This window comes from Physeter macrocephalus, unplaced genomic scaffold (genome assembly GCF_002837175.3).
Source record: "Physeter macrocephalus isolate SW-GA unplaced genomic scaffold, ASM283717v5 random_187, whole genome shotgun sequence".
Taxonomy (NCBI): Eukaryota; Metazoa; Chordata; class Mammalia; order Artiodactyla; family Physeteridae; genus Physeter; species Physeter macrocephalus.
The window spans coordinates 25,703-49,265 of NW_021145473.1; the positions used below are offsets into that span (position 1 = coordinate 25,703).

At 54.6% G+C, this 23,563-nt stretch overlaps 2 protein-coding genes across 7 annotated transcripts; one reads left to right on the plus strand and one right to left on the minus strand.

Annotated features, from left to right (window-relative positions):
• The first annotated feature begins 233 nt into the window (after positions 1–233).
• GALR3 (galanin receptor 3) lies at positions 234–3,419 on the plus strand. 2 transcript variants are annotated; one of them, XM_028484537.2, is made up of 3 exons: positions 234–1,213; positions 1,841–2,645; positions 3,329–3,419. In XM_028484537.2, the coding sequence occupies exons 1-2, from the start codon at positions 855–857 to the stop codon at positions 2,616–2,618; spliced, it is 1,137 nt and encodes a 378-aa protein (XP_028340338.1). In that variant the 5' UTR covers positions 234–854; the 3' UTR covers positions 2,619–2,645; positions 3,329–3,419. The 2 variants fall into 2 exon arrangements, with proteins under 2 accessions (XP_028340338.1, XP_023982934.1); XM_024127166.3 differs by lacking the exon at positions 3,329–3,419 and having other exon boundaries at positions 1,841–2,886.
• Positions 3,420–11,027: 7,608 nt separating this feature from the next.
• ANKRD54 (ankyrin repeat domain 54) lies at positions 11,028–22,911 on the minus strand. Of its 5 annotated transcripts, none has more exons than XM_055082611.1 (8): positions 22,484–22,911; positions 20,988–21,035; positions 16,001–16,099; positions 13,594–13,660; positions 13,042–13,089; positions 12,851–12,966; positions 12,527–12,634; positions 11,028–12,188 (listed from the first exon to the last, which is right to left on the minus strand). In XM_055082611.1, the coding sequence occupies exons 1-7, from the start codon at positions 22,806–22,808 to the stop codon at positions 12,567–12,569; spliced, it is 771 nt and encodes a 256-aa protein (XP_054938586.1). In that variant the 5' UTR covers positions 22,809–22,911; the 3' UTR covers positions 11,028–12,188; positions 12,527–12,566. The 5 variants fall into 5 exon arrangements, with proteins under 5 accessions (XP_054938586.1, XP_028340340.1, XP_054938585.1 ...); XM_028484539.2 differs by having other exon boundaries at positions 12,842–12,966; positions 22,484–22,907; XM_055082610.1 differs by having other exon boundaries at positions 13,594–13,665; positions 22,484–22,904.
• Between the last annotated feature and the right edge of the window lie 652 nt (positions 22,912–23,563).

Below are 23,563 nucleotides of genomic sequence, written 5' to 3' on the forward strand. Positions count from 1 at the left end.
GTGTGCGCGCACACACGTGCGCGCACAGATTGTCAGAAGCGCTACCTGTTACAGGTTCTCAGATGAGCGCTCCAGCCTGGGAGTCAGGGTACCAGGGTGGCAACAGCCTCGGATCTGCCACTCACAGTGTGATATTGGCCTCCCACGTCCCCTCTCTGAGCCTCAATTTCCTCATGTGTGAAAAGGGGGCAGTGGCTTATATGGTTCTCCCAGCTATGCCACTGTCATGCTCTCACTAAACTGGACTATCCAATGACTCAGGGATGTCACTCATGTTTGGCTGAATTTGACCTATGTCCAAAAGTCTTCCTTAGGACTTCCCTGGTGGTCCAGTGGTTAAAACTCCACCCTTCCAGTGCAGGGGGGCGTGGGTTCGATCCCTGGTCGGGGAACTAAAATCCCACATACCGCTCCCACATACCGCGTTGTGTGGCTAAAAAGAAAAAAAAAAAGCCCTGTATTTCAGATCCCCATTGAAAACATCAGCTCCTGGGGTTGGAGATGCCCCTCCCCCCACCCCACTTTGCCTGTGTCTTTACCAGCATCATTGGTTGAAGGTGTCTATCAACTACCTAATCAGCCCTTCATGCCCTGGGCTATGGGGGTGTTCCCTAGGAAACTGAGAAACCCACCTTAGACACCAATGAGACTCTGTCAGGAGCTTGCACAGTGGGTCCCAGTGATAACTTTTGTCTCTGTCCCCACCCCCACCCCCATCCCCCACAAGCTTCCAGCCCACGGGACGTGGCCAGGCCCAGGGTGGGGGACTAGATCCCCGAGTTGAGTAACCAGAGCTGGGGGCTCCTGCCTGAGGACTCCAGCTTCTCTTCTTCAGGTGCCTGTCTGATGAGGAGATGGCTGATGCCCAGAACGTTTCGCTAGACAGCCCAGGGAGTATGGGGGCTGTGGCAGTGCCCGTGGTCTTTGCCCTCATCTTCCTGCTGGGCACAGTGGGCAATGGGCTGGTGCTGGCAGTGCTGCTGCAGCCCGGCGTGAGTGCCTGGCAGGAGCCGGGCAGCACTACGGATCTGTTCATCCTCAACCTGGCAGTGGCCGATCTCTGCTTCATCCTGTGCTGCGTGCCTTTCCAGGCCGCCATCTACACGCTGGATGCCTGGCTTTTTGGGGCCCTCGTTTGTAAGGCTGTGCACCTGCTCATCTACCTCACCATGTACGCCAGCAGCTTCACACTGGCGGCTGTCTTGGTGGACAGGTGAGCTGTGTCGGGGACCTGGCTGGGTCTGGGCTGGGGAGGGAAGACCTGAACAGATTCTCATTGGCCTTAGAAAGGAGAGAATGGGGGACCAAAAAGGGACATGGGAGGGGGAAAAGGAACAGCTCCCTGGCCCCCACCAACCAGTCTCTGGGCACCCGCAGGGCATGCTTGAGGGGATCATCCTGCCCTCCCCCCAACTCCATTGGGAGCTTCCGGAGAACATCTCTGTGTCCCAAGTGTTAGCACAGGGCCTGGCACATGATGCTCCGTAAGAGTGAAATGAATGGCAAAAGGAACACGCCAATGAATTCATCAGATATTTTATTGCCGCCCACAGCTGGCTCAGGTTGTGGTCAGACTGGCTTTCATGGCTTGAAACTTGGGGTCAAACCCAGGCTCACTCTCTAGCTGACGACCTCGGGCTGGTCACTTCTCTCTGAGCCTCTGACCCAGCCCCGCCAGGTGCCAGGCGCTGCTCTAAGCGCTTTGCGCGCCGACTCCGTTCATCCCCACAACCTCCCTGCGAGGCCGGGCGCGCGATCCCCGCCCACCCCCGAGGTTCAGACACAGGCGTTTAGGCGGCCGGCCGCCCGCCCGCCTCGCTGACGCCGCGCCCGCCCGCAGGTACCTGGCCGTTCGGCACCCGCTGCGCTCGCGGGCCCTGCGCACGCCGCGCAACGCCCGCGCCGCCGTGGGTCTGGTCTGGCTGCTGGCGGCGCTCTTCTCGGCGCCCTACCTCAGCTACTACGGCACCGTGCGCTACGGCGCGCTCGAGCTCTGCGTGCCCGCCTGGGAGGACGCGCGCCGCCGCGCCCTCGACGTGGCCACCTTCGCCGCCGGCTACCTGCTGCCCGTGGCCGTGGTGAGCCTGGCCTACGGACGCACTCTGCGCTTCCTGTGGGCGGCCGTGGGTCCCGCGGGCGCGGCGGCGGCCGAGGCCCGGCGCAGAGCCACGGGCCGCGCGGGGCGCGCCATGCTGGCGGTGGCCGCGCTCTACGCCCTCTGCTGGGGCCCGCACCACGCGCTCATCCTCTGCTTCTGGTACGGCCGCTTCGCCTTCAGCCCGGCCACCTACGCCTGCCGCCTGGCTTCGCACTGCCTCGCCTACGCCAACTCCTGCCTCAACCCACTGGTCTACGCGCTCGCCTCGCGCCACTTCCGCGCGCGCCTCCGCCGCCTGTGGCCCTGCGGCCGCCGCCGCCCCCGCGCCCGCTGCCTCCCGGGCGCCCGCCGCGCCCTCCGTCGCGTCCGCCCGGCGTCCCCAGGCCCTGCCGGCTGCCTCGCGGACGCTAGGCCTCGCGGGCGGCTGCCAACGGGCGGCGGCTGGGGCGGGGAGCCGGGTCGGGAGCCGGCCCGCGGCAGAGAGGCTGGCCGGGCCCTGCCTGCCCGAGGAGCGGAATAAACCTTGTCTGCCTCCACTCTGCCGGGTGTACGTATGTCTGTCATTCCCCTTCCCCCTGCACAGGACGCCCCTAGGGGATGGGGCCAAAGCCAGGAGCCCTCTGAGGAGGACTGGCTAAGCTGGGGACAGACACTCAGTCCACTGAGTGGACACCCCTGGGCGGTGAAAATGGTTCAACACAGCCAAGTGCGCGCACTTTTAGCTAGGCAGCCCCAAGACGCTGTCCATAACCGGTCTGGCAAGAAGGAGGGCAACCCGTCTGCGCATCTGTATGGGGTGCTACATTCCTCAATCTAATTATCAAAACGCCTTTGCAAGGCAGATACAATCAATTCCACTTTATAGATGTGGACAGCAAGAATCCGAGAGGCTCAGTGATTTGTCACATAGCTAGTGTTTGGCAGAGGGTGGGTTCAAACCCCCTGCTGTTTAACTTTTTCTACTCAGTAGAACCGAGTATGGTTTTCCCCATTTGTTTTCTCCTCAGATCCCATGGTTTCCAAGGTTTTTCTTGGTTTTTCCTGATCCTCCATCAGCCCTCCTCCCCAAACCTGCAGCTCCCCACGCTCAACTGGATGCCCTAGAAACCTCAGAGGGCTCCCAGCCCCCTTCCTTAGGAGAGTTCTGTTCAGGTACAGCGAGTGCTGAGGGCTTCCCCCAGCCGTCAAATCCTAATTGCCTGACCCAAACCCCTCGCATTATTCTTTCAGCCATTTGGTGCTCCTGGCTACGGGGAGACGCTGAGCCACACTCGGGCCCCAGCTGGCCTTCCAGCAGCCCTGATTACCCTGTGGCCCCCTCCCTACCCGTCCCTGCACACAGCTGGGGTAGTCTGTGGTGTGGAAACCTCCTAATTAACCAGTCTCCATGGTTGCGGAGCCACTCACTTCCTCCCTCACCGTAAGCCAATAATGTTTATTAGCTTCTGCCTGGGGCGTGAGACCTTCGGCTTCCGTGTCTCCCCAGCACACCTCCCGGCTGCTGGGCACCCTGGGAAGGCCCTCCCTGACAGTGGGCAGCTACTGAGACCTCATCACTGCCTGCCACCTGTCACAGACCCAGGGGTCAGGACAGCAGTCAGCCTTCTCAGGGGGAGGTTGAGACGCAGCTGGGGAGCGACTGCCGCAAGGGCGCAGCACAGGGGCTGACACCTGGTCCTGTGCTCTTTCTCCCACGTCTCTGCCAAGATGTCCGTGGCTGACTCAGGCTGCAGTAGTGGGAGTGTTTCCTGGAGGGCAAGGGGTGTGATGCTGTTGCTTCTGCAGCCCCCAGTGTGGCCTCTGTCTCCCTGGGGCCATCACTCACACCTCGCCTGGCTCATCTGTGCCTCGTACCAACCCTGGCAGGCAAGGGATATTACCTCTATTTTCAGAAGTGAAAACCGAGGCTCAAGGAGATGAGGTACTTGACCAAAGCCAAGTGGCAAATTCGAGACAGAGCCGGGATTCTAACCGGGTGAGAGGGATGGCTCTCAGGGCAGCCCAGGCAGCGTCGGAAGAACATCTAAGAGCATCTGACAAGGTTTGCTACACAACAGTGGTGAGTGCCTGCAAGATACAAGTGGGGAACAAAATCTCCTGGGGTTGACTTATGCTGTGGTTGGTCCAGTCACCCAGCTGGGGTCCTCTGTGGGCATGGACAGGTGACCGACTGGGAACAGCCTCCCTCTAGGATGGGCAGGAGACAATCGCCCAGCCGGGGGGTGGCAGAGCCAGAGCCTGAACCTGCATGAAACCCCAGGCCCAGGGGAGGGGTCGGTCAGTGGAAGCCCTCCACACACAGTGGCCTGGCAGAGGGACACTCGTACAGCCCAGGCCCTTGGCTGGACCCCAAGGCCTCCTGCTTCTGAAGGGGTCTCTCTGGCCCATTGGAACCAGAAAAAGAAGGCCAGACACCCCGACTAATGGAGGGCAGTACAGCCTGCCCAGGTTAGGCACACGGCCGGTATTTGATACATGAGGACAGAGATGCCAGGGAAGGAAAGACATGACCCTCTCCTTTCCTTTATCCCTCAAATGAGTGCCTGCCCTAAGCTAGCCCCTGAGAGGAAGTCAGAGACAGCGTGAATTTGGCCTGGTCTCTGCCTTCTGGGAGCTCTCAGTCTAGCTGGAGAGCCAAATAGCAAAAGAAGAAAGGTTAGCACTGTGTTATGGGGCCATAACGGAAAAGTACACACAGTTTGAAAGGGCCCAGAGGAGGAAACTCCTGCCTTCCTGGGCAGGCCAAGCAGGAGTCCCAGAGGAGATGACATTTACTATGCATTTTCCTGGGAAGAGGTGGGAAGGGCCTGCCAGGTGGAGCGACAGCTTGTGCCAAGGCAGGTACAGGTGGGAGCAGTAAGCGGGCTTGTGTAGCTGAAGCAGGGCGGGGTGGGGCCTGGGGAGCCCGGGAGGGTGGGTGCAGTGAGATCACGTGTGTCCCCTTAGGCTAGCTGGGGGGCAGGAACTTCATCCTTCAGGCAGGCAGTGATGCCATTGAGGGTTTTCAGGAGGGGAGGTGCCCTAGGGTTGCTGTGTAGAGGCTGGGTTGGAGGTGCCAGGTTGGCAGCAAGGAGCCCAATCCAGAGGCTGCTCTGTGAACCCTGGGCCAGAAAAGCTTCCACCCAGGGTCTGGCCTAGGACTAGGAGATTATTTTTGCCATGGCTTTGGCAGGAAGATTGATGGCCTGCTGCTGGGCTTGGGCTTGGCCCCTGAGGTTCCTGGGTCTGCTTCAGGGGGCTCATGAAATGCTTGGAAGAGCAGATGGTTGTAATCCTTTGGTGGAGAGAGCCGAGTCCTGCAGGGCTGGAGGCAGGCAATGGGGGCTGGGGTAGAGGCTGAGCGAGCCCTGGCTGCTGCCTCATGGAGAATCCACCTGACCTGAGCCTCCTGCAGAGTCTCAGGCCCAGCTCAGGGCAGCCTGGAGGGCCTAGGGAGGAGCTCGTCTTAGTTGGGCGAGATTTGAATTCTGCAGCCCTCTCACCGTCCTGATTGTGCAGACCTCTTAGGGATGGGCCTGCGACATTCATGTCTGAACACCTACTGAGTAGAGTTCTCCTGCAGGAAAGAAAGACAGAAGCACAGGGGATTGTGGGAGCCCAGAGGAGGGCCCTAACCAGCTTGGGGAGGCAGAGAAGACTTCCTGGAGGAGCTGATGCCCAAGCCAAGTCCTGAAGTGGGAGTTAGGACAGATGGGGAAAGGAGAGATGGGAGAATACACAGGCCACCTGGGGTCCTCTACCTGCACTCTGGCACAGCACGAGGAGCCGAGGGCCTGGGACAGGGTACGCGGGAGCCCCAGCAGGAAGTGAGGTGGGAGAGGTGAGGGGGGGGCAGCCGCAAAGGATTCTGTAAATCCTGTCCGAAACCGAGACTGTACCTTGTCCTGAGGGCAGTGGGGAGCCACGGAAAGGTTTTAAGCAAAAGAGTGACCTGATCAGATGTACTCTTTAGGGAACTCTTTCTGGCTGCAAGGCAGGCTTTTCCCGGGGAGGGAAAGCAGAATGAGACTGGGGGCAGGGAGACCAGTTAGGAGGCTGGTGTGAGAATCCAGAGAGATGAAGACATCCAAGACTCCGGCAGCGGGTGGGGAGACGTGGACAGACGGGACAAACACATACGAGGTGCAGCTGTTGGGACTAAATGGTGATTAACTGTTGTGGGGTAGGCGGTGTCCCAGATGACACCCAGCCTCTGGCTTGGGCTCCTAGGGGTGGCAGTGGGGGTGATGCGGGCGGAGGTCTGGGGTGGGAGATGCTGAGCTCAGTTGGAACATGTTGCGACCAGGGGCCTGGGGGACACGGCGGGAGTGTCCACGGGGCGGTGGTGTACTAGGCACCTGCTGTATTTCAGGCCTTGCACTTGGCTCTGGAAGTTGTGTCTCATCTGCCTTAGAGTTTTGAAGATGGAGAAACTGAGGCTCAGAGAGATTAAGTAACCTGCCCAAGATCACACAGGTAGCCCCAAACAGAGCTGGCGTCTAAATCAGGTTGGTCTGATTTCAGTTCCACGGTCTTTAGGGAGGAGAAGGGGCAGGTAGGAGTTTTTTGAGGGGGAGGGAGGAACCTGAACATGCAAAGGTGACCTCCACCCCCAGCCATCTGCCGTGTGTAGGAAGCGTGGCCAAGAGTGAAACTCAGCCCCGGGGAGGGCGGGCGAGCTGCGGGCCCGCCCGCCTGCCCGGCACAGCCGCGTGCGTTATCCAGCCCCTCTCCCTGCCTCAGGCCAACGGGAACAAAACCAGCTATCAACTTCCAGCTGTGAACCTGGGGACATAAATACCAATTAACCACCCCGAGGTTTCCTATTAATGAACATCAGTCCTCAGCCCTGATACAGGGCTCATTTGCGAGTCGCCGGCTGGATCCTAGACGGCATGAGGCCAGAGGGACACGCTGTGCAGGGGTGGAATTGTTTCTGGCTTAAGAGGACAAGATTGATTTATTGAGGCGTCTGCTTGGTGCCACCTTGCTTTAGAGGCCTGGGCTCTGTGTAGGAGTGAGACTGAAGCAGGAGGAAGGGGGGTGAGGGGTTGAGGGGCAAGCGGTGCCAGCCTGGAGTTCCTGGGGGTGCTTCGGACGGTTGTGGCGCTGGGGAAGGGTGCTGGACTGGGCATCTGGTGGACCTGCCAGGTCAACTCAGAGAGGTGGCATAGTGCAGGGGTCAAGGCACGGGCTGTGAGCCACATCGTTGGGTTTGAATCCTGGCTCCTGCACTTCGTAGCTGACCTCTCTGTTCCTCAGGACCCGTAGAACTGAGCCGTCTGAGCCAGGCTGCGTTCTAGGCACACCGCCTCGGGCTGCTCCCTGGTGCTGCCAGCTATATGCGAGGTTTCAAGGGCTCTCCCGGGCAGACCCTTGCCTCCATCAAAAACCCTCACAGTCTGGGAATTCCCTGGCCGCCCAGTGGTTAGGACTCCAAGCATCCACTGCCAGGGGCCTGGGTTCGATCCCTGGTCGGGGAACTAAGATCCTGCAAACCACATGGTGTGGCAAAAAAAAAAAAAACCCTCACCATCCAACCGGGGAGGTGCGACTCACCTGTCTCCGCCCCACTGGGCATGCTGACGGCCAGGCCAAGTGCTTCTATAACACATGCCATCCTCCCCAACCTTCAAAGCGGGAGAAAGTCACCAGGCTGGCGTGGACCAGTCACAGAGACAAGGGACCACTCTGGCCCCTGGTCTGGGGCTTCAGGTAAGACTCCTGTGCTTCCCTGAGCCTGTTTCCTCAACTGTAAAGTGAACTGATGATATCTCCTTGCAGGCACCAAGGTCTTGGAGTTAGCTTGAGAGCCAGCATCAGGGGGTCTGGGCTAATTCACTTTGGGCCTTATTGCTGGGGGGAGCCAGGGACTTTGTTGGGATTATCCAGGCATCAATCAGTCCAACTTCCTGATCTCCTAACCCTGCCGTGGGCTCAGCATCTGAAGCAATCTGGGGAGCTGGTGAGGCTTTTACCCGGAGTTCATGCTGCCTGCTCTGGGTAAGGATGCATCTGATCTCCAGGGTGGAGGTGACAGCTTGCCTCACCTGCTTTTTGTCGCCAGGGCAAATTTTCAGACCTCAGGATCTCCACAGCCTGGCCTCACCTCTCTCTCCGGCCAGCCCCTCACGCTCCCGGGCCCTGCATTCTTCCAGGCCATCTCCTGGCCCCAAAGCCAGTTTGTGCCTGTCCATGCGCCAGGCCTGGCTCACACTGCTCCCAGCTCTCCCACCACCCCGGAAGGCCTGCAATCGTTTGGGCAGCCACCAAAGATCAGCAAAGACCACTCCCGACCCAGCTCAGTCCCATCGCCTCATACTGTCCTCTCTCTCCTCCAGGTGACCAGGTGCAGGCCTTGTCCACCGAGCACACTGTGCCATGTGCTCAGCGAGGAAAGGGCCCACCCCTCCCTGCACGGGGACAGAGACATTCACTCAGTAAGGTCCATCAGTTTCTACTGTGTCTCAGGAGCACTGGGGACGTTGGCACTTTGGGGACCTTGGCAGAGATTCCTGGGCTGGGCTGGGTCCTGCGCTGCTATCTGACCTCAAGCAAGTTACTCTCTGCCTGAGCCTCAATCTTCTACATCTATAAAATAGTGGAGCAAGGGCATTGGCTACCCTTTTGGCTGCAAACACTAAATCAAAGGGCTTGTGTAAAGGGCCTGCTGGCACACAGTAGGAGCTCAACAAATGTTGTCGCCCTCAGTTTTAGGAAACTCTGCTTCTGAGAAAGCTCTAATTTCAGGCGTGGTGGAAACAGCACGAGCTTTGGCGGTGGGTCCAGGGTCCAGCCCAGCTGCCTGGTTGGTTGGGTCACTCTGGCAAACCTGCATTTTCTCACCCGTCCAAAGCATCAGCAAGGCCGGTTATCTCACAGCATGGTTGGGAGAAGTTGTGAATATTCCCCAAGCATTACCACCGTCTGCCATGGGCAAAGGCAGGGATTTGATTTTGCTTTTTTTGTTGCCTGTTGTATTCCTACCTGGAACGTTGCCGAGCACATGGCAGGTGCTTGATAGATATTTCCAACGTGAATGAAATGGGAGGTATAAAGCAAAGGACCCTACCCAGCCGGTGAAACCAGCAAACAGGATTTCTTCTCACTGCCGCCCCCAACCCCCCCCTGCTACCCCCACCAACTCGGTAGCACCCAGGGCAGCTAGTAACAGAGCTAACTCCTGTGTGGGCAGCCCCTGTCCAGTTCTCCATCCTGCCCCGCCCAACCCAGTCTGCTCAGGGCCAACTTGTATGTTTTCTGACTCACCCGAATGTCTGAGGCTGACTTTAACTGGCTGGATCTTCAGAGAGATTTGGGATTGCAGGAAAAATCATGGCCAGAAAAGGATCGAGGCAGATTGGCTAGCTGCCTGGCTGTCTGGCAAGTGTCTGATGGCGGGCCCATAAGCCACCTTCATCTGTCGAGCCTTTTGTTCACTCACTGTCTGTACAGCCGGGTGAGGTTCACGATGGCCCCCTCGCTTGCCCCAGTGGTCATTCTCCTAGTTACACGGCTACAGGGCCAGGGATGGGTGGGCGGGGCACCACAGGGATGGAGGATGCTGCAGGGAGGCGCCCCACTTGCCAGGTGGGGATGGCTTGGTCCAGGCCAAGGACTTGTTAGGGGTTAGCCCGTGAGTCTCCGAGGCAGGTTAGTTATCTTAGAAATGAGCAGTCATCTCAGGGCAATTTCACAAAGTCCCAGCCCACCCCACCTCCTCAGCTCTGCCAATAGAAAGCAGGCTGCCCTAGGGGATAACGGGTCCCAGAAGTGCCCAGGCAGTCCCCAGGATGCCCTGGGCAGGCCTCTCACCTATCTTCTCCCCAAGTTCTGCAGCAAGAGATCCTCACCTCTTCTGAGTGTGGACCCTGCTTAGAATAAAAGCTATAGACCCTTTTATCAGTACATGCATACTCTCCACACAAGATCTTGCATCGTTTCAGGGGGTGCATACCTCTCTAATGGCCCACTAATTGAACCCCTTAGACCTGAGGTTGAGAAACCTTGCCTCAACGCTCTCTAGGGTGATCAGCCCTGGAGGTGTGCTGGGGGGAGGCCCAGAGAAGCAAGCTCACCGAGTTTGAGGTCCCTTCCCTCCCATCCTGCTTCTCCTCTGCCCCGGGCTCTTCCCTGCTCAGCCCCACCCCTGGGGCCAGGGGCAAAGCGGGGCTGTGTCCAGGCACGGGCCCCAGCAGAGCCCCCAGAGGAGGGCAAGCTCTAACGTGCCCCCTGGGCCTGAGCGGGCAGGCTCACCTGAGGGGGTTAATACGTGGACAGGAAGGGAGAAAGGCCGCCCAGCCCACCCACCTGTCCCACGCACAGGTCGCTCCTCACCTTACTCTGGCACACGGCCAGCCAGCAGCCACCCTGCTCACAGCAGCAGCAGCTTGAGTTGCATGGACACACTTTACTGCGTCCTCTGCCCTCCTCTCTCCCCAGTCTTGGGGAGGGTACCTTCCCCAACCCTGCCGACCTGGTGGGGCTCGCAGCCTCCCCTCTCCCAGGGTCCTGGAGGCAGCCCCGGGCCTGTACCTCAGCCCCACAGAGAGACCCTTTTTTTCCTTAGGGTCTGGGGAACAGCTGGGTCCCATGAGTTCAGTGCAGGTCTGATCAAGCTGGGATTTGGGAGACAAGCTCCCCTCCTCCGAAAAGCAGCCAGGATTCCAACTGGGTGAGAGGGAAGGTGGGGCAGAGCCAGAGCAGACAGGGACTGCCGATCTGGAAAAAGTCTGTCTTTGCTCTGCAGTCGAACGCTTCCTGGGAGAGGGCTGGGCACACAGCAGGCCCTCCCTTCAGGCTTCCTGCTGTGGCAGATCCCTGCCAGGAGGGGGCACCGGCGTGTTTGAGCCCCAAGGGGAATAACTTCTGCTCCTGTCGGGGCAGCAGTGGCAGCGGCGGGAGGGGGGGGGGGTGGCGGGGTGGGACTTCTTTGCAGTGAGTTTTTGGGCCTTCAGACAACACAAATTTATTCTCTTATGGTTCTGGCAGTCAGAATCTGAAATCTCTCTGGACTAAAGTCAAGGTATCGGCAGGCTGGTCCCTTCTGGAAGTTCTGAAGGGAGAATCCATTTCCTTGCCTTTTCCAGCTTCTGGAGGCCGCCTGCATTCCTTGGCTTGTGACCCCTTCCTCGAGTTACTCCGATTTCTTGCTTCCATCACCACATCTCCTGCTTCCTCTCTGAGCTCCTGCTTCCCTCTAATAAGGATCCGTGTGATTATATCAGTCCCGCCTGGATAATCCAGGACAGTCGCCTTGTCTAAAGACCCTTAACTTAATAACATCTGCGAAGTCCCTTTTGTCATATAAGGTAATGTTCACAGGTTCCTGGGATTAGAACATGGCCATCCTGGGGGCCACTCCTCCGCCTACTACAATTAGGCTGCAGAATGGTGACCCCCTCCCGGTGTTTCAATGATTGGGAGAAAAGAGGCTGGGGATTACCCGCTTTGGGTTCAGCCGGGCCCTTCCTAACCTTGTATTTCTAAGGTCTAGGTTTCACCAACCCCCTCCTTCCAACCAGAGAAACTCACTGCCATGTCTCCTTGAAAGTCCGGTGACAAGCCTAAATCTAAGTGCTGGTGAGAGGTGCGGGGCCAGCCCAGAAGCCCCCTAGGCCAGAGGGTGCCTGCCCTAAGCCAAATCCTGCTGGCCGCGACGAGCCCACGGTTGGAAAGGGACACAGAGAAGGGTCTGGGGCCTGCCGAGGGTGCCAGGGAGGCCATGGGACAAGTGAGGCCTGCTAGGATAGCGCGTCGGCCAGAGCTGAGTGAGGCGTGGCTGTGGCGCCGTGGGAGCCGTGGGAGCCGAAGGAAGACGCTGTGGGCTGCGGTCCCGGCCCCCGGACCCCCGGGGTGATGGAGACCGCGGCAGGGAGTGGCGCTGAAGTCAGTGAGAGAGCATCTCTGCTCGCAGCAGCGGGGGGCGAGGGCCTCGGCAGACAAAGTCCCAGGCACTGGGCTTTTCCTTTGTAATGAGACGGCAGTGGGGCGGGGGAGAGTGGTGGTGGAGAGGGAGGGCGGGGAGCCTCTCTTGCTACCTCTTCTCCATGTTCTGCATCTGCAAGCTGAGGGAGGTGAAGCTGGCCAGCAGGTCGGTCACTTCATTCACCTACGGGATGAAACCGAGGCTCTGTTATGGGGTGCCCCCGGGTCCCCCCAGCAGCACCACAGGCATGGAGGGCAGACACTGTCTCTCCCCGCAGGGCACGTGGTGGCTTCACCGTGACTAGGGAGCAGCTGTCCGAGGCTGGATCCTTGCTGCCAGGTGGTCTCAGACCGCCCCAGAGAGAAGGGCCAGGGCAGCTTCAGAGGAAGTGGACAGAGGCTCTGAGGCCCACAGTGGGTGACAGGCCGCAGCCACGCCTCTCTCTCCTGCATCAGAGCAGGGGTGGGCTGGCCCTGAGGCTCCGGCCAGGGCCTGGGTCTGGACCTGCAGCTGCGGCTCACCTGCTCCTTGGTGCTTGTCATCTGGAGGCGGGTGCAGAGGTCATCCAGCCGCTCCCGCTGCTCGTGCCGCCCCAGGCGCTCCAGGTACTCCCTCAGCATCTGGATGATCTGAAACCAGAGGGTGGCCTGAGGCCGTGCTGGAGGCACAGAGCGGCCTGATGCTGCTGCCGAGGGGCACAGTGGAACAGGTGCCAGTTGGGGTCCCGTGAAGCCACCCAGGAGCCCTGGTGCCGGAGGCGGGCGTGTCTGTGGTTCGGGCAGCACCTGCCCAGGGTTTGCTCAGGGCCGCAGGCTCAGCTCAGGGGGGGCGCTCACCTGCTTTACCTCCAGCCGCACGGCCTCCAGGCACTGGGAGTGGCCTTCCTGCAGGATGTTGAGCTTCGACTTGGCCAGGTGCAGGGGCGTGCGGCCCGCTCGGTCCAGGGCATCCACCCGGGCCCCTGTGGGAGCAGGCAGAGGTGAGCATGCTGGGGGTGAGGGGGAGAGAGGAGGGAGAAGGGGAGGGGACCACTCACCTCCTCGCAGCAGTGTGGTGATGACAGGGACGTGGTTGGTGCAGGCCGCTGAGGGAGAAGAACAGGGACTGAGAGTCCAGGACCACGGGGGCGTGGCCTGGGTGCCCACCACAGGGAGCAGGACTATGTCTCTGAGGGTCCCGATGCCAGGTCACGCCCCCTGAGAAGGCATCACCAAGGCAGCAACTGGGAGGGACTCGGTGATCAAATCCGACTCCCTCCCTGTACAGCTGGGGAAACTAAGGCTTAGAGACGGGACCTGCCTCACCGTGAGCCACAGTGTGAGTCAGCCGCAAGGCGGGAACCTCCCCTAACAGAGCTGCTGCTGAGTCAGTTCAGGTTGTGAAATCAGCTCTGCTCAGGGCACAGCCAAGTAGTGATGGATGGGGACAGCCATGGGACACAGCCCAAGGGGAGTGTGGCCCTGGGGGCTCAGGCTCCCCCCAGATGATAGCAGAGCCTGCTGGGAGCCTGCAGGACCCCAGGCTCTCCATCAGAGGAGCTTGTCTGTGCTGCCGAGAAGGGTGTCTTGGCAGCTTGCCAGGCACTTACCCAGGTGCAGTGGCGTGTTCCCCAGCCCATCTCGCTGATTGGGGTCGGCTCCATGGTCCAGAAGCAGCTGCACTGGAAACAGGAAAACCCAAGAGGAGCTGTTGGGGGCTTCTATGAGCAGCACCCTAACCCCCACCCGTAACCTAGCTAAAGAGGCTCACTCAAAGCGGGGAACACTGAAAGCTGACAGTCCCCCATGCTGTTTCACTCACTCACTCACTGGCTCATTCGCCCCTAAGGCTCATGTGCAGGACTCTAGGGCCAGGAACTGAGGATTCTGGGAGGGCCCCCTGGCCTATGCAGGTATTACGGGACTGAGACTTTAGGGGTTAAAGAAAGTTCTTCCAATAGCAGTGGCTGCTAGTGAAGGCTCTCAAGGGCATTTTCTGCTCCTTCCACAGCCAAGCACCATAGTGGGAATTAGGCCAATAGAAGATGCTGAGCACCCCCTCCTTACGAGTCTCTAGGTCACATCGGGGTGGGCTGTGGTAGCACCAGGGCTCACCAATTACCCAGATGGATGTGCAGGTGGACTAACTCATATGAGGAGGCCAATCTGAGCCTCACAACATATACAGAAACTAATTCAAGAGGGACCATGGACCTAAATGTGAAAGCTATAACAGGCCTGTAGAAGAGAACAGGAGAATATCTTCATAACCTTGGGATAGGCAAAGATTTCCTAAACAGGTCACAAAAATACTAACCATAAAAAAGAAAAGATGGACAAATTGGAATCATTAAAATTAAGAACTTGTGGGACTTTCCTGGTGGCACAGTGGATAAGAATCCGCCTGCCAATGCAGGGCACACAGGTTCGATCCCTGGTCCAGAAGATTCCACATGCGGTGGAGCAACTAAGCCCGTGCACCACAACTACTGAGCCTGCGAGCCACTACTACCGAAGCCCGCGCTCCTAGAGCCTGTGCTCCGCGGCAAGAGAAACCACCACGATGAGAAGCCTGTGCACCGCAACGAAGAGTAGCCCCCGCTCGCCACAACTAGAGAAAGCCCGTGCGCAGCAACGAAGACCCAACGCAGCCAATATAAATAAATAAATAAAAATAAAATTAAAATTAAGAACTTGTGTTCATCAAATGAGAACATTCAGAGAACAAACAGGCAAGCTGAGAAAAAGTCATTTATATTTAATAAATGATTTATATCCAGAATATATAAAGAATTTCTACAAATCAATAAGAAAAAGATAGGCAACTTGTTAAAAAAAATGGATAAGAGACTTGAACAGATACTTCACAAAAGAGGATACAAAAATGGCCAATAAATACCTGAAGATGTGCTCAACAACATTACTGACCATCAGAGAAACGCAAATTAAACCACAAGGAGAGACTACTATACTAGAAGGGCTAAAATTTAAAAGAGATAATACCAAGCATTGCCAAGGATGTGGGAAAATGTGAAACTCTCTTACAGTGCTGGTGGGAGTGGATATTGGTAGAACCATCTTTGGGAAAAGTTCGGTAGTACACATTAGCTAAACATGTGTGTACCCCGGTGACCCAACAATTCTAACACAGATAAGTGCTTATATCCATCAAGTCACATGTACAGACATGTTCCTAGCAGCTTTGCTCCTCCTAATAGTCCAGACCTGGAAAAACACAGATGCCCATCAATAGTAGAATGGGTGAACTATGGTCCGTCACACGATGAAACACCAGCCAGCAATGAGAGCAAAGAACTACCATTACTCACAACCTTCAGGGATGAGTCTCAAGAATATAATTCCTTTTTTTTTTTTGGCCGCGCGGCATGTGGGATCCTAGTTCCCCGACTCGGGATAGAACCCTCCCCCATGCATTGGAAGCGCAGAGTCTTAACCACTGGACCACCAGGGAAGTCCCTCAAGGATATAATTTTGAGTGAAAGAATTCAAGATACAAAAGAGTGCATATTCTGTGCTTCCATTTACGTGAAATTGAAAAACAGGCAAAACTAATCTGTGGTGATCAAGGTCCACACGGCGGGTAAGGATTGGAAGGGGCATGAGGCAGGCTGCTGGGCGCTGAAGATATTCTATATTTTGATCCAGGAGGCGGTTACAGCAGTGTATACACACAGAAAGCTCACTGTTTATAAGTTATACCACATCCAAAAAAACCTTATAAAACAGGGGGGGCTGTCCCACTGCTGCCCTTAGCACTGAGTAAATGTTGCCTGAACGTCTTGAAAGACTGGTCCGACCTCAGAGGCAATCATATTCTTTCCCCAGGTGGACCCCTGGCCCGGTCTGGCAGTGCCAGTACCACAGGCTAAAGGAGTGAGAGGGGCCGGGTCTTCCTTATATCCAGCACCCGGCTGAGCAGACAGCAGATCCTCCCCCAGCCCCTCTGGAGTGATGCTACTCGCCCAGCCTCCCTCCCTCCCCCTCCCCAGGACTCACCAATCTGGTCATTGCCGTTGCAGGAGGCAAAGTGTAGGGCTGTGCGGCCCTTGTCGTCAGCTGCACAGGGATCCGCGCCATCTTCCAGCAGCTGCTGCACTGACACCACCAAGACAGAGGGAGCAAGTGGAGAGAGTGGCAGTGTTAGCCAGGCTGCAGCCCCAGGGCATGGATGGGGATGCTCAGGGGCCCTTCCAGGCAAGGCATTGACAATGTGTGGGAGAGCTAGTCCCTCCTAGATGCTGGCCCCATGGGGACTGCCATGACAAGGGACTTGTTCTCCTGAGGGCACAACTGAGGGCCCGTATTCTGGGTGCTCAAACTACGTGTCTAGGGATAAAACATCATAGAAGAATCTCGGCCCTCAGGGTCAGAAATCTGGGAGTCATGGAAATCCCCAGCATAGACTCTGGCCCCGCCCCTCTACCTGCATCTGGCTACACATCCATTCTAGCTGGACACAGCCGAGCGAGCTGTGGGCTGATTCATACTTTGCTCCCAGGAGGCAGCCCTTTAGAGTGGACAGAGCACAGGCTCTGCCACACAGACCAAGTCCCAGGCTAAACTAAGCAAAAGGGAAAGGAGTTCATTGCCAACAGCATGGGGCAGTGGGAAGGCCTAGATCTGGCCCCCATTCACCAGCAAGTGGGAGGAATCTCCGCCCCGCTAACCTCCAGAGCTGCTGTAATGAGAATAATGGATAAGAAATTCCTTCCTTGGAAAGTACAGAGCCATTATAAAACGTGAGGCATCATGTATTACACGTCCACGCCCACTGAAAGGCAGAAATTGCTGCCAAACGTCATTTAGAGCAAGAAACAAAATGCTCTAGTAATCCCGCAGCAAACCTCCCAAGGACTTGAGTCCTTCCAAGTGAAATCCAGATATCTCCTGCTTTGTGAGTCTCTCTCATCTCCTCAAGCTGAGTGAGCTGCCCCCTCTCCTGCATCCCCATGGTGCCCTGTTCATCCTGCTTCTCTCATATTAATATGCTGTGCTCTTTTAGAGTAACTATGACTGTAGACGGAGCACCAGCCAGGCATCAGGTACCTGACTGCCAAACCCTTCAACCACTCAGCACAGTATCACGTCCATGGTACAGACCAGAAGACAGACTCCAGCCCAAGCCAACAGGAGGCCAAGCTGGGATAGGAACCCAGGCTTCTCTGCCTCGAGAACTTACACCTCTCCAACTAAATATAGGACTTCAGTTTCCTCGGTTTTGTGTTTTTGATTTTTTTTTTTTTTAGAAGTAGTGTTGCTTTATACTCTTCTTCTCCAACTATTCTGTAGGTTTTTTGTTTTGTTTCTTAATATCTTGGACCAAGATATGACTTGTCCTGCTCCACGAATGTTGCTGACTGACTGAGTGAACGAATGAAGGTGGTGGGAAAGGTTTATGAGAGTGGAGGAGAAGGAAGAGCTTCCAGTCACCTCCGTGTTCATCAGTACCTTCACCAAAAGAGAGTCAGTATCCAAGAGCTAAAGCAAAGCTAAAATAGTCAGTTCCATTTTTGTGATTTGTGCAGCTACAGTCTTTATGGAAAGCACTTTAGCAACATCCATCAGAAGCCATCAAGATGTGCGTATCCTTTGATGTAACAACCCCATTCCTGGGAAATTATCTTAAAAATGAAAAACCAGTGTGCAAACATGTGACTGACTAAATAACTCTTGCTTTGTCCCTCTGAAGGCATCATGGGCATCTATTACAAATTGTGGTTATAACTGAGGAATGGAATTACAAGGTGATTTCTACTTTTTACTTTATAAGCTTCAAAAAAATTGTACAGCTACATATTCATTCTATAAATAGGAAAAAATAACGCTTCCGTTTTGAAAAAACAAATGGTTATGAAGACTATGAAAGATGTTTATGATACACAAAACACTATGCGGGCTACAAAATTGTGTATACAGCACAGTTTGCAAGCCTTTCAAGAAAATTCCTCTGCATAGGAAAAAGGACAGGAAGGATATTCACCAAAATATTAACAGAGATTCTTTTGCTGACATTAAGGATGTTTTTCATGAAGATTTTTCCAATTTTCAAAACATTTTAAATGCACATGTTATTTTCACATTTAAAATCTTTTAAATGATTATGAATTCACAGAAAGGCACTTACGATTTAACAATAGCAGGGTATAAATTTTACATCCACTATAATTGCTAACCTATACCAAACAAACATGCAGAGAAAGATTAAACAAAATGCTAACCATACAGGAAAAGGAATGAAGAGGCTAATCTACAGCCAGTTTCGCTGTCAGAGTCCTGCAAGAGCCTGGTAAATCTAAGAGCGACTTAGATTCGAAGATGTGTGTGTCACAGACTCTGAATGGAAAATTTCCACCAAAATAATAAAACCACCATGTGGACACCTGATTCAAGATAAACTAGACGTGGGACTTCCCTGGTGGCGCAATGGTTAAGAATCTGTCTGCCAATGCACGGGTTCAAGCCCTGGACCAGGAAGATCCCACGTGCCGCGGAGCAACTAAGCCCACGCGCCACAACTACTGAGCCTGCGCTCCAGAGCCCACGAGCCACAACTACTGAGCCCACGTGCCACAACTACTGAAGCCCACATGCCTAGGGCCCGTGCTCCACAACAGAGAGAAGCCACCACAATGAGAAGCCCTCGCACCACAACGAAGAGTAGCCCCTGCTCACCACAGCTAGAGAAAGCCTGTGCACAGCAACGAAGACCCAACGCAGCCAAAAATAAATTTAAAAAAAAGATAAACTAGAATATAGCCAGCATTTTATAACTATAAATGGAGTATAACCTGTAAAAATTGTGAATCTCTATACTGTACACTTGTAACTTATATAACATTGTACATCAACTATACTTCAATTTAAAAAAGAGAGAGGGACTTCCCTGGTGGTCCAGTGGTTAAGAATCTGCCTTCCAATGCAGGGGATGTGGGTTCGATCCCTGGTTGGGGAACTAAGATCCCACATGCCACGGGGCAACTAAGCCTACACGCTGCAACTACTGAGCCTGGTGCTCTAGAGCCCGTGCGCCACAACTAGAGAAGCCTGTGTGCCGCAACGAAAAGACCCCGCATGCCACAACCAAGACCCGATGCAGCCAAATAAATAAATAAATAATAAAATAAAATTTAAAACTAAATAAAGGGACTTCCCTGGTGATCCAGTGGTAGAATCTGCCTTCTGATGCAGGGTACGTGGGTTTGATCCCTGGTCAGGGAACTAAGATCCCACATGCCACAGGGCAACTAACCCGAGCGCCACAACTACTGAGCTCACACACCTCAACTACAGAGCCTGCATGCCGCAACCTACAGAGCCCACGTGCCGCAACCTACAGAGTCCATGTGCTCTGGAACCCGTGCGCCACAACTACAGAGCCCACATGCCCTGGAGCCTGCGTGCCACGACTAGAGAAGAGAAAACCCACAGGTCACAACTAGAGAGAAGCCCACGCGTCGCAACAAAAGATCCCGCATGCCTCAACTAAGACCCAACGCGGTCAAAAAAAAAAATTAATTAATAAATCTTTAAGTAAATAAATGTGAGAAAGAAAATAAAGAAAATAAATGCATTTAAAAAAAAGATAAACTAGACTTTCTGTGAAATGGAAGTATAATTAAAATATTCTCTGGCCACATACTCGAGATATTAAAAAGAGAACACATCATCTTTCCTTGAAAAGCTATATAGGTTGCTACCCAAATATTCCACAATATTAAAGTTCATGAAAAAGAGATAAAAGTGGAGAGCGTTGAAAACCCCTCCAGTTTCCAGGCTTGCTCACTATGCTCTGCCAGGGATAAGGGACCCACTCAAGGCCTGTGTTTTTTTTTTGTTTTTTTTTTTTTTGCGGTACGCGGGCCTCTCACTGTTGTGGCCTCTCCCGCTGCGGAGCACAGGCTCCGGACGCGCAGGCTCAGTGGCCACGGCCCACGGGCCCAGCCGCTCTGCGGCATGTGGGATCCTCCCGGACCGGGGCACGAACCCGCGTCCCCTGCATCTGCAGGCGGACTCTCAACCACTGCGCCACCAGGGAAGCCCAAGGCCTGTGTTTTAACGCCCAGCTCCCTGAGGGGAACGACCTTCTCTCCACGCCTGCTATAAACAGGCTCTCCTACCCCTCGGCTGACTTTGAAGATGAAGGTAGAAGACTATGAGCCAAGGAATGCGGGAGGCCTCAGAAGGTGGAAAAGGCAGGGCAACAGATCTCCCCCGAGCCTCCAGAAAGAGATACAGCCCTGCGGACGCTTTGATTTCAGCCTGGTGAGACCTGTGTTAGACTTCCGACCTACAGAACTGTCTAATGATAAACTTGTGTTGTTTTACAACATTATCTTTGTGGTAATTTGTTACAGCAGCCAAAGAAAACTCATATACCACTTTTCCCTGATTCACAGAAAGAATTAAGTCAGTGGATACAATTAAAATTTTTTTCCTATAGCTTGTCTTGTAGCTTTGATGCTGCTACTGCCCTGTCAGCTAGCAAATGGTGAAGAGCAACAACAAAAAACAAAGTGGTGTCCCTCTAGGAGCCCGTCCCATGCCTTTCAGATGTTCTGTCAACTAAAGTTTGAGAACCACTGACCCAACTACCACAAGGCCTCAGGGAGCAGTTGAAGGTGGTGGCTCTCCTGGCACTTCAAATTGACTATTCATTCCCATTAACCACAAGTTCCAAAAAGCTCCTACTCTGCGGCTGGGTGCCAGGGATACAAAAGCAGACATGGTGCCCACCACCATGGAGCCCACAGGGTGATAAACGCTATGACATCAGGAAGTACAGGGTGACAGGGAAGCACGGGAAGAGTGAGCATCTGAGCCAGACTTGTCATCTGCAAGATGACTGCAGTTATACAATAAGTACAGCGAGCCTGGTCCCAGGGGTAAGCCAGCAGAATTCAAGTACTGTCTTCCCAGATATTGGTTACCTGGATTTTTCCTTCCCCGACCAGACCAGGGAGCTGGACTCACTCTGCACACTCACCTGTTTCCACATCGTTGGCATTGGCTGAGTCCCTCAGCCTCTTCAGAGCTGTGAAGACAGTAAGAGTGCCAATTAAAAAAAAAAAAAACCAAACCAGCAACGGCCATGATGAAGCAAAAAGTGATGGCTTCCTAGCTACCCACCGTTCAGCCACAATAGCATCTAAAGAGAAAGAAAGGGGCCAGGATACAAGTGACACTACCCTGGGAACCAGGAGAAACCTGAAATGTGACACAGCTAGTGCAAAAGCCACATTTTGTAGCAAATCCTCCAAGGCCTTTGGAGCCAGATCTTGGCTCTGCCACTTGTCGGAGCTGGGTGACCATGAACAAGTTAGTTACCCCCTGGGCCTCAGGTCTATCAGGTGATAGACCTGCAAAACAAGGTTGAGCTCTTTCCTGACAGACCTGAGTTGTTGCAAAGACCAAATGAGATGATTTACACGGAAGCACTCGGTGAGCTGGTTACACAGATAATCTTATATCCTCCTTCAAAACAGACCGCTCCCAAATGACTTACTTAAGTGTGATGATTCCTATGCAGAAACTTTTTTCTCCACAATGACACTACCTGTATATTAGAGGCTAATAGAAAGCAATGCCTTTATCATCAGAGAAATGGACAAAAATTGCAATTCATATATATAACGATTCCTTACATTCATACAGCACTTTCAAATTTTCATTTAATCTTCATAACACCACTAAGATATGGGTAGGTATTAAAGGGACCCTAAAAGTCCTCATTCTGAAAACTTTCAGGGTGTTGGTTTCCATGGCATCCATAAAACGTAAAAGACAATATGGTAGAAGTACCAGAGCAGGAGTTCTAATACCAGCATAGCCAATTTCTAGCTATGTGACTTGGAGCAAGACAATTTCTCTGAACCTCAGTTTCACCTTCAGTAAAATGGGAACAGTATCTGGATCTCAGTGAGTTATTACGAGGATCAGAAATGATCACAAACCACCCAACAGTGTTTGGCACACAACAAAGACAGAATAATAACTATATATTCCTTACCTTACTTAATAACCCTGGCAACATCCCTGTAAAACATACCATACCCATTCTGCAGATGAGAAAACTAAAGCTGAAAGGTTCTATAGTTTGCCTAAGACCTAAATGAGGTAGAAAAGTCCAATCCAGGTCTGTGCATTTAAAGAAATAAGTTGGTAGGACTTGGCTCTGATATGATAATATTCTCCAGTATCCCATTTATTATCTACAAATAAACACCTGGAGTCAGGAAAAGTTTCTATTCAGGAACTACCAAATGTGAAAAGCCACCGGGACTGGTTCTGAGCAGGAAGACTACTTTTTTTACACTCATGGTCCTTAGCAGCTATAATACTACTATTGGTAGTGAAAGTAGACTCAAGGGTCACTCCAGGTCCGTAGCTCAGACGTCGGAGGACACCACCCTGAACGGGCTGGGGAGATCAGGGCCCGATTCTCAGCCGAGGGCCAGCCCCGCCTCCCGCCGCGCTCCTCACCGTGCACCTCCTTGCCCGTGGGCCCGAGCCGGCGGTGGGGCCTGGCGGCGCGCCTCAGCCGGCCGGAGGGGATCTTACAGAGCAGCTCATCGCGGGGCTCCGCGTCCTGCTGCCACAGGACGTGAAGGTAGCGTAGCGGAGACTGGGCCCCGCCGGCCGCCCGGCCCGGGAGCCCCGCGCCGCCGCCCAGCGCAGACCCGAAGTCGGCGAAGGAGAAGAGGCCCTCGGGGCCCGTCAGCGGCTCTGGCGCCACAGCGCACTCGCCATCCGAGCTCGAGCGGCCAGAGCGCGACTCTTCGTCCGCGCCCCCGGCGGCGGCTGCCATGGCAACGGCTCTGTGCTGGCCTGGCCGCGGGAGCCTCGTGCTTGACGGACCGACCGACCCGCTTCCCTCCGCCCTAAGCCTCGCTGTCAGAGGACAAGCGGGCGGGCCTGGCCTGCAACCACGGCAACCGAACGGGGGCGGGCTCGGGCCGCAAGAGAGGCAGTTCCGGACCAATGAAAACCCTTCCAGCCTAAACCCCACCCCCTACGGCCAATCGGGAGTAGTACGGGCCACAGAACTTGGTTCGCTGCAGCGTGACTAACGGATATAAGAACCAATCATAAATTGACATGCCCACGTCCTCGCCGTACGTCCCTAAGCGGAGCCAATAAAACAGCGGAGTTTAAGACACTTTTTTCCTTCCCATTTCTCCCATCGGATCAAGGGAAAGATAACGGGCAGATGCCCTAGCCAATCATGTTAAGATGATTTGCAGCCAATCACAAAGGAAAGTGAAGAAGCCAAAGGAAAGGGGATGAGATGTAAGAAGATGTGTAAATCAATGACCGTTAAAAAAAACCCAAAACAACACAGAACTTCCCACTAATACAGAGCGTAAGTAGGAAAGTGAGAACATGTTAAAATGTGGGGCTAGCAACACGAACTGTGGAGTGATAGTTTCTAAATGCGATAGATCCCGTTCGTTCTCTCGGTAACCCTGGGGTTGATCACTGATTTACAAAGAATTCTATAATTCAACACCAGAGCGACCGAAGCTTGAGTCCGAGAGCCAGTCACTGACCCAGGTAATTCTC

Coding starts and splice junctions, on each gene's coding strand:
- ANKRD54 (XM_007111744.4), bottom strand. CDS start 22,808: ATGGCAGCCGCCGCCGGGGGCGCGGACGAAGAGTCGCGCTCTGGCCGC. Junction 13,666..16,000: donor CAACGGCAATGACCAGATTG/GTGAGTCCTGGG, acceptor TCCTGTTTCCAG/TGCAGCTGCTTCTGGACCAT. Junction 12,189..12,526: donor TGACAAGCACCAAGGAGCAG/GTGAGCCGCAGC, acceptor TTCATCCCGTAG/GTGAATGAAGTGACCGACCT.
- GALR3 (XM_028484537.2), top strand. CDS start 855: ATGGCTGATGCCCAGAACGTTTCGCTAGACAGCCCAGGGAGTATGGGG. Junction 1,214..1,840: donor GCGGCTGTCTTGGTGGACAG/GTGAGCTGTGTC, acceptor GCCCGCCCGCAG/GTACCTGGCCGTTCGGCACC.